Below are 9,919 nucleotides of genomic sequence, written 5' to 3' on the forward strand. Positions count from 1 at the left end.
CAGGACTTTGCCCCCTCCAGACTCCCCCATTCCCCTCCCTCCTCCCCACTACTCCAGCCCCCTGCTCCCCTTAGAATCTTCCCCCCACACCACTCTCTTTCCCCTCCCTTACTGCCCCATCCCCCATTCCCCTGCCTGCTTCCCTGCCCCACTCCCCCTCCTCCCCTGGGCGTGGACCCAGAGGGGCTGGTCCCACATCCACACGCCCCTCATCACGGTCGCTGTCCCATTGCGACACTCAACCCCCCCCAGGGCCTCGTCCTCTCAGCCCATCCATGACGCATCCACAGCCTCCTGTAGGGGTGACCAGGGCAAGGTCAGAAGGGAACGGGGATTGGGTCTGGCATTCTCAGGGGGCAGGGTGGTGGGACACTGGGGGAGGAGGTGGAGTTCTAAGGGTCTGGGGGTGGGGTTACAGCTGGAGGATGGGACCAGTGGTACATGGGGAGGGGCCATGGCTGGAGGGTGGGGCCTGTGGTGCAGGGGGAGGGGCCACGACCAGAGGGTGGGGCCTTTGGTGAACAGGGAGGGGCCATGGCTGCAGGGTGGGGCCTCAGTTGCTCTGCCCTGGGCCTGGTACAGCGGGAGGGCCCTGCCTGGGGAGAGGGGACCTTTGCTGTAGGGGGCATGGCCAGTCGTGGAGGGGGAGGGGGCCCTTGCCGAGGTGGGTGGGGTTTGTGTTGCAAGGGGCAGGGCCCTGGCTGGGGTGGGTGGGGTCTCTGGTTCAGGTGATGGGGCCATAGCTGGGGCTCCTGTCCCCACTCACCGGGCTCTGGAGCCGGCGCAGCAGGCAGTTCATCAGGAAGGATTTTCCCTGGCGCTGCTCCCTGATGATGGACACCAGGCAGACGGGGGCGTCCCCCACCCCACCCTGCTCCAGGCAGAGGCTCAGGGCCTCCTCGTACAGGATCAGGCTGCCTTTGTCATCCAGACGAACCAGCTGCACCGGGCGCCCCGGCTCTGGCTGAGCCCCCGGCCCCTGCTGCAGGGACAGAGCAGGGTCAGAGCTCGGACCCCATCCCAGAGTCAGCCAGTTCCTGCTTCTGGACGAGAGCCCCGTGCCCCATTCCCATCCCCTGAACCAACTAGTCCCTGCCCCTCAGATCAGATCCTCTTGAGCCATTTCTACCCCCCGTGAGCCATCCAGTCCCCTGCCCTCCAAATCAGAGATTGCGCCCCCTAGAGAGGAAAGGCCCCGTGTCCCATTCCCCACCCCCTGATCCAGCCAGTCCCCGCCCTGGGGCCTGTGAGAGCCTGCGCCCCTTTCCCCTGATTCAGCCTGTCTGGTCTGGTCTCACCAGCTCCATCTCTTCCCGCAGGGGCTCTGTGATTTTCTTCACCAGGGCTCTCAGCCGCGTGTCTGGGGTCATCCTGTCCCTGGAGCAGGGAGTCCGGCACTCGGGGCACTGGTAGCTCTGGGCCGAGACCCCGCACTGGGGGAAACTGAGGCACAGAAAAGGGAAAGTACACGCCCTGACCCAACCCCACTCCCCTAATGCTGGGCTCTGGTCCAGGAGCACCAAAGTCTCCTTTTTTTCTGCTGGAGACTCCCCAGTTTCCCACCCTGGGATCCCTCTCAGCCACTGCAAGACAAGCCACTGTTCTAGGGGATTCCACAGGCCCAGGGGTTTGCCCTGGTTTTAGCTGGTTGAACTGGTCAGAGTTTGACAGTGTTTCAAATCACGCCATGAGCCAGACCCAGCGTTGAGGGTAGATTAGCTGCTGTCTGAGCCTATCTTTCTGCTGGACAGAGGGCAAGGGCCGAACTGACCCTGTCCCATACCCCCATCCCCAGCTGCTGGGAATTTCCACCCACAGAGAGCCAAGACTTCTCATGTGACTTGGCAATGCCCTAGCACAGTTAGGGAGGGTGAAACATGGGGAACAAACAGGGATGATCCTGCCCCATGGGTGGGGGATAGACTGCGGGGGACAATCCTGCAACCTGGGGGAATAGAGCAGAGGGGACGATCCTGCCCCTTGGCAGAGGGGATAGAGTAGGGGGGACAATCCTGCTCCTTGGGGGGGATGGACTAGATTGGGGCAAAAACTATCCACATGCCCTCCCCACTCCGCCCCCTGCTCTTAGCCGGCCAAATCTCTGCTTCTCTCCGTGCAGGCAAAATTTTGTCTGAGAAAAAAAGCGTAACTCCGTGTCTTATCCTTCCAGCATCCCAGCTGGCAGGGGTTTGAAGGTGGGTGGGGCGGCCCTGCTCTCACATTGTAGTGCGAGGGGGTGGGAGGCAGTGTGCGTGTGGGAGGGGAGCACAGAGGGGCCCGGAGAGGTGGGGCCAGGCTGGAAAAGCAAGTGACAGAGACTGGAGGGTGCAGAGAATCTTCATTCCCCAGATCCCCCCACGGGCTCTTCGGAGCAGCAGGGTCTGGAAGTGCACGTGCTTTAAAGAGCACTGAAAGTGCCAGGAACTGTGACCAACCTTGTGGGGGGGGGGAGAGAAGGAGGGGGACAGTTTGGCCAGAGATACACCCCCTTGTGAATTTCTGGATGTTACCATTGTCTCTTCGTCCAGAAATGACATCCCAACTGCCTCTTCTCAGAAATGAGGTATTTCTTAGAACTGAAAACAAAAACCCTTAGCAAAGATTCAACTCTTTCCACTGCTGGGTAATGGTCACCTGGGACTGAGATGCAGTCACCTCTGGGGTGGAACAGCTGCGGAACAGCAGCACAGCAACACTACATGGGGATGGCTTGCCCAGCGCTGAGATGCAGCTGTCTCTGGGGTGGCTTCTTCAGATAATGTGATCTTATGAATGGGTCCTTTATCTTTGGAACTCACTGCCACATGAACCCTGCTATGTATCCTGGAGCTCTTTGCTGAGGCTTTTTACTCCTGTTTGATGGTCCCCTGTCTGGTATTTCCCAGGTTTTGGTTCTTTACATTAAGTGTGAACCACTCAATAAGACTCATAGACTTTAAGGTCAGAAGGTCATCTAGTCTGACCTCCTGTACATTGAAGGCCACAGAACCTCACCACCCACTGCTGTAATAGACCCCTAACCTCTGGCTGAGTTACCGAAGTTCTCCAGTCGTGGTTTAAGGACTTCAAGTTACAGAGAATCTACCATTGACACTAGTTTAAACCTGCAAGTGACCTGTGCCTTGTGCTGCAGAGGAAGGCAACCCCTCCCCTCAGGTCTCTGCCAATCTGACCTGGGGGAAATTCCTTCCTAGTCCCAGATATGGCGATCAGATAGACCCTGAGCTTGTGGGGGAGACCCACCAGCCAGACTCTTGAGAAAGAATTCTCTGTAGTAACTCAGAGCCCTCCCCATCTAGTGTCCCATCACCGCCTGTTGGAGATTTTTGCTGCTAGCAGTTACAGATCGGCTACATGCCATGGTAGGCAGTCTCGTCATCCCATCCCCTCCATAAATTTATCAAGCTCAATCTTGAAGTCAGTTAGGTTGTTTGCCCTCACTGCTCCTCTTAGATGGCTGTTCCAGAACAAACTAACTTCTGCCTGAGTCTGTAGTGGGCCTCACACAACAGCTATCAGAGAGGGGCAAGCTGGCCTCAGTCCACCTCAATGTGGTGCTAACTCTGAACCCTACTAATGGCAAGCCACTTCTCAACACCCCACATCTTCACTTTAGATCTCAGCCTGGGAGGCAGGAAGGCAGTGATCAGACAATGAAAAGTTACACAGCCAGCTGTAAATGCTGTTGGGTTTTCTCAGAGTGCATCACGGCCGTGACACCCTCCACTCTGCATTGGGTTTGTTTCCTGTCTGACGCGTGTGGAAATCGAAAGAAACATGGGAATGGCTCTTTCTGGGAAAGAAAAGATTTAGCAGATTTTATCTGTTGTCTAGGCATGCAGCCAGCATGAAGCCACTCAAAAAGCACTGAGTTGCAGCTGATACTGGGGGTGGGGGCGGAAGGGCGGGGGGACAGCTGGGTAACAGCTGCAGAGTCACACTGAAGTTCTCAGTGGGGACCTTGCTGTCACCAAAGGCTGTTCCAGGGGAGCATCTCCTTTCGGCTTTTACTGCCATTGGCCATGATACACTGACACTCTGGAACCCTGTATCCCTCAGTAGCACACAGTATTCACCACTGTGATATGATTATGAGATGTTTTGTATTATGCATGCCTTGTGAGGTGGTATGTAAAATGTCTGGATCTGTTGAACATTAATAACCTGTTGGATTGGAGGTGCTGTCATTGTAGGGGAAGTTATGCTCTATGTGTGTTTCTGAAATACGTTGTGAGGTTGGGAGACGCCCAGAGCCAGCTTTACAGTAGAAACAAAGGAGGGCCAGAAAGGTGTTGATGGCCCATCAGGAAGAATCCACTCTCTGAGAGACTCCTTGGAGAGGGCACTTAGTCAGTGGGGTACTGCCTGACCAATGGGCTTGCCTGACCCCCATGACACAGCCACGATCTTCCTAGCAACTGAAAGAGTAGAAAAGAGGGACAGAGACATCATAGAATATCAGGGTTGGAAGAGACCTCAGGAGGTCATTTAGTCCAACCCCCTGCTCAAAGCAGAACCAACCCCAACTAAATCATCCCAGGCAGGGCTTTGTCAGGCCTGACCTTAAAAAAATCTCTAAGGATGGAGATTCCACCACCTCCATAGGTAACCCATTCCAGTGCTTCACCACCCTCCTAGTGAAATAGTGTTCCCTAATATCCGAGCCTGGACTCTGTGACTGCATTAGTCGCTAAGAGGGGAGTGTGGCAGGAGAAGACACAGAACATGTCTACAAATAACTTTTTCTGGACTGCTGAGGTCGGGGGAGAGGCCAGATTCTATCTGGCGCTTTAGGACTCTGAGGACGCTCTGGGATTGGCAGCGAAGTCTCTGGAGCCTCGGGAGGTGCAGTTTTGGAAACACGTGGCTCCTACCTAGTCCAAAGTAACCTGCCGTGCTCCCCCACAAGAGCCATGTTAACAGGCAACACTGCCTCTGTCTTTCCTTGGCCACATGTATAGTGTCCTTTTTCTGGTGGCTAGTCCGGAAGAGGAGGACAAGAGCTCACTACGGCTACCACCTGAGGGAGTTGCTGGGTTGAGATCAGCTGGTAGAAGGAGGCAATAGCCCCAGAATCTGGGGCTTCAAGCCCCTAGAGTGACCTCTTACCTTTATAGACCCCCCCCCCCCCCATCATACACAGCTAGAGACCCCTTTTCAATCCTTCACCACACAAGAGAAAGCCTGCAGGATTTGTTATTAACTATTTATTTCTCCTTTCCTGGCTCCCAAACGGCTTCTCCTCCCTACTGCCGCCAGCCACCTTCACGTTCTCCCTCTTCTCTACCCGGCTCTGCTCACTTGAGTGCAGCAGCTCAGCGGATGGTCCAGCTTTACTCTTTCACTTCCATTCTTCTTCACTTCTTTGGGTGGCTGCATTTGCCATTGAGCAGGCTGATGGAAATACCTGAGTGCTCTGTCTAGGCCAGGGGTCTCCAACACACGGCCTGCAGGGCTGTTTGTCTAGGTAAGTGGCTCCAGGCCACAGCCCAATGCCATCCTGCACCCCAAACCCCTGCCGTGAGTCCCCTGCCTGCACCCCAACCCTCTGCCACACCTCGCACTCCCGCCTGCACCCCACACCCCAACCCTCTGCCACACCTCACACTCCCGCCTGCACCCCAACCCCCTGCCCTGAGCCTCCTGCCTGGACCTCAACCCCCTGCTGCACCCCAACTCCCTGCCCTCAGCCTCCAGCCACATCCTACATCCTTCCTGCACCTCAACCTCCTGCTCTGAGCTCCCTGCCTGCACCCTGCACCCCCTGCCTCACCCCTCCAACTCCCTGCCCTGAGCCCCCTGCACCTCAACTCCTGCCCTGAGACCCTGCCACACCCCTCCTGCCCCCTCTGGGGGCAGGGCCAGGGGCAGCGAGGGGGGGGTGTCAGTGATGTGGCCCTCGGGCCAATGAACTAGTCCTCATGCAGCCCTCGTGGTCATTTGAGTTTGAGACCCCTGGGCTAAGCTCACAGGCACAGCAGCTAGAGCCAAGCCCCACTGAGAGCAGCGGGAGATTAGCCTGGATTGGCAGGAGTTGAGGCTTGGCCCATGGGGACCCCAGGCACTGCCGCTGCTGCCGCCTTCATGGTGAATCCTCCAACGCCTCGCCAAAGGGCTCTTCCACATTCTGCAAACTGGCCTCACGGGCTGACTGTCTAGGAGAACAGAAACCCTTTGTTAGAGCCAGAGAGTCTCTTGCCATGGCTCCCTGAGGGTCACAGTGAAACACCTGTGAATCTCTAGGAGGCTCTCAAGCAGTTTCCTGCTCAGGCACTTGGCACCCACTAGCAATGGTCTCTGACAGCGGCATTGCCAAGGGGAGCTCAGCAGATGGTCCCTTCAACCTCCCTCCCACTCAGGAAGCCATAGGTCTTGTCATTTAAGGCCTAGTGTCAGAGTCAAGGCTCCTGGGTTCTCTGACTTTGGAAGTGGGTGGAGTCTAGTGGTTGGAGCTGGACTGGTATCAGTCTCACGCTTCCTTCCTGCCTCTGTCAGGGACGTCGTGTGTGACCTTGCAGCCAGTTACCGGTACTTTCTATCTCTATGCCCCAGGAACAGGGATAATACTGACCCCCCTCAGAGGGGCTGGCAGGGGTCACCAGCATCATGACTCAAGTTGGAACGAGTTGTGCTCTTGGTAGTGAAGGGCCCAGATTCAGTCTCCATGGATGCCCAGGGGGTCTGTATTGTGGCCATGGTTTGACTCACCTAGCATTACAGGCTGTTTAGCCCGGTCCTGGCCAGGCGTGGTGCATCTGCTCCTGGCCCTCTCTGGCACAAAGCTCCATCACACACAAGACCGTGGCCCACCAAGGATAATCCATCAGCTCCCATCTGGGGTTCAGCTCCAGGATGGATGGGGAGCCCTAGCCGGACCATAGAAAGACAGGGGGGTGTTCTTTGGTGGAAACTGCTAGAGCTTCAGCCTCTGCTCCCACCTCCACCCCCACGCTAAGGGCTTCAAAAGTGGTGCCTGACCCCAGTAGCCGAGCTGAGGCCAGGGTGGGACTGATGCTAAGAGAAAAGCAGATTTCTCCTGTGCTCTAGGGAGATTCCCCTAGGAAAAGCAGGCGGGGTGGGGGGCAGTGGCAAGACAAGCACTACCCCTCAGCCCTTGAATAGCGGGCAACTGGGACTTTGGGAGCCAAGGGACTGGTGTATCTTGCTGGAGAGCAGAAAGGGGCATTGGAGAAATTGTACCAAAGTCCATGTCACGGCTGGCAGCCAGACCTACTAGTCAGAGCCAGAGTCCACACTCACATGACAGGAGTCGAGAGTCAGCCGGGTCAGGATATTGGAAGATCAGCAGCAAAAGACAAACGTGCGATCACCACCACAAATCAGATGCCAGGAAATCAAGCCAGGGGAGCGGCAGCAGAACCAGGCAGCACACGGTCCAGAACAGGGAGCAGGCCTGGTGTTCAGTCAGCTTCGTGTTCCTGCTGCTGTCTTACGCAGGGCCAGGGGTCCAGTGAGCTTTCCTGAGACTCCTCCAATAGGACCTCAGGAGTGGAACCTGGGGCTGAACTTCATGGGTCCGCGGTAAGCAATTTTCAGCAGGCTTCCAGGTGGAGGGTTGGAGTGTGGCTGCTCCCATGAACCCTGCAGACTCGGATTGAAGACCCCTGGGTCGTGACAGTGAGTGATCTCTCCCCGCTCAAACCTTCTGCAGCAGGAAACAGTCTCCAGGATCCTGGACACCGCCTCTGAGAATAAAATGAGGATATCATGATGAGAAATAGGGCTCTGTACCAGGGCTGGGATCCAGGGACAGCTCCCAGCCAGGCTATGCATTGGGGATGCCATTTCTCCCTCAAGAGACCCACACGCCCCAAGGAGTAAATGGCTCTTACCTCCATGAGGGACTGGGTTCTTCCATCTAAGCCTCTTTGAGAGCCGGCATTGCTGGGACGAGGTGACCTGTCCCCACTGCTCCCTGACGTGGCTCAGCTACAGGAAGTGCCCGTCTGGGAGGCTGTGCCAGATCCCAGGGCCTGGAAGACAGCTGGAAGGAGGCTCCTATTCCTGTCACACCCAGAGACCCCATAGAAGGGCCAAGGGGAGAATAAAGGGCAGAAGGTGAAACTAGCCCTGAGCCTCTGTCCCACCCCCACCTCCTCAAAAGTGGAGCTTTCCGAGCTCCAGTGGGGCTGTGGCCCTGACACAAGGGCTTTTCTGCACCACATGGGGCAGGGAGAGCTCTGCCTGGGCGCAGATGGAATGGGGGGGGGGGGGTAGATCAAGGAAAGATCCCATATCCTGCCCCATATGAAGGAATTTGGGGGGCAGAGGGAAGAACCCTGCTCCACAGAGAGGGGAGAAAGTTTCTGTCAGTGCTGGGGGGGCTCCATTTCCCCTTCCACTAGCTCCCCTTCTCGCTCTCCCCCTCAGAGGGAGGCCACTCCAGCTGGCCCAGTCTGATCCTGACCAGAGTCTGCAGGGTAGCAGTGGGCCCACAATAGGGCTGGGCGGTTTTGACGGGGTTCGGGACTCACCAGCATGGCGCCTCCCGCTGATCGCTCTGGGAGTTAGCTCAGTCCATGGGGAACGTCCTCTGCTGGCAGCATCCCATCCTTCTCTTGTCCTCCGTTGGCATCTGGAGCCGCGTTGCTCACCGCTTGACACTGCCCTTCAAGCCACTGCCCCTCCAGCAGTGCCCACTAGTCCATCCTCACCCGATTCCAGGGGCGGGGGTTAGCAACAGTCCTTGCACCTGCCTCGGTGGCCAACCACAACCCCCAAAGTCTAGCCCCTTATCTCAAGGGCCGGTTAGAATTTGTCTCTGCTACCGGATGGCCAGATGCAGTACTGTCCAGCCCGAGATGCTGGTCTCCTGCTCTGGAGACAGACCTTTCCCCATGAAGTTCAAGGACAGACTACCTGCTGCTCTCCTGGGCAGCCATTATATAGGGCCTAGCCTAGCCCTGATTGGCTGGCTCTAATCTCGGCCCTGATTGGCTGACTGCTTGCACAGCCATTCTGGCCTACTCTAGTTCCCTCTCACATGGGGGTGGGGCAGCTGTCCCACCACAAACCCTCCCCCTTAAAAATGCTCACGGGGGAGGGGAGGAAAGGGGTCCCTATCGCCCCATCTTCCTTCGTAGTGGGGCCTGCAGGACATCCCTTTCCTCTCGCAGGCCCTCCAAAGTCTGGAGCCAGCTACTTCCCACCTGTAGGGTCTGGGTTCCCACCGTAGAACGCCCTGGTCCTACGTGGGTTCCTACTTCTGTTTGGAGTCCCACATGGGCCCTCCTGGCTCCTATGTGGGTTCCCTCATTTCGGTGGGTCCTCTCTGCCCCAGCCCCTTTCTCTCTAGGGGCCTCCATCTTCACCACCCCTTCTCTGTGGCTGGTCTCTGACCGAGCCCTTGTCTCAGACACTCCCTTTTTCTGCCTCAGGGGGCAGTGCCTCTTTAAATGTCCCCATTGGTGGCAATGGAAGCACTTTCTGGGTCTTCCCAGTGCCACATCCCTACTCCTGCTTGTTTGGGCCCTAGCCCTTCCTTCTGGGCTGACCCGGGCCTTGGGAGTCCTGTAGGGGCACTCTGTCTTCAGGTGCCCTGGCTCCCCACAGACCCAACAAGCTGGGGGCCCCCCTGTTACTCTCACAGGGGGTGCCTTTTCTGGGTGGGGCCTCTCTGCCCCCTCCCAGTAGCGACACTCCCTCTTTTAGTATTCCTGTCGCCTACAGGCGAAGCAGTTCAGCGTTCCTGGCCTCTCGCCCTCGATGCCGGATCTCTTGTTTGGTCTGGGTGCCGACCTCCACAGCAGCCAAAACAACTCCCTCTGCTGTTCGGCAAGCCGAGCCACCCAGGCCCTCCAATAGAAGTCTCTTTTCTCCACCATTTTGGTCTCTCCATGTGGCACAATCTGCCTAGTCCGCTTGACTGTGTTCTTCTTCAGGCCACTTCCCTCCAGCA

The 9,919-nt window shown here is 57.1% G+C and overlaps 1 protein-coding gene across 1 annotated transcript; it reads right to left on the minus strand.

Annotated features, from left to right (window-relative positions):
* Positions 1 to 60: 60 nt before the first annotated feature.
* LOC135983364 (RING finger protein 112-like) lies at positions 61 to 1,426 on the minus strand. Its single transcript, XM_065594683.1, has 3 exons — positions 1,299 to 1,426; positions 767 to 982; positions 61 to 294 (listed from the first exon to the last, which is right to left on the minus strand). The coding sequence occupies exons 1-3, from the start codon at positions 1,368 to 1,370 to the stop codon at positions 265 to 267; spliced, it is 318 nt and encodes a 105-aa protein (XP_065450755.1). The 5' UTR covers positions 1,371 to 1,426; the 3' UTR covers positions 61 to 264.
* Between the last annotated feature and the right edge of the window lie 8,493 nt (positions 1,427 to 9,919).

The sequence above is a fragment of the Chrysemys picta genome, chromosome 4, assembly GCF_011386835.1.
Source record: "Chrysemys picta bellii isolate R12L10 chromosome 4, ASM1138683v2, whole genome shotgun sequence".
In the NCBI taxonomy this organism is placed as follows: Eukaryota; Metazoa; Chordata; order Testudines; family Emydidae; genus Chrysemys; species Chrysemys picta.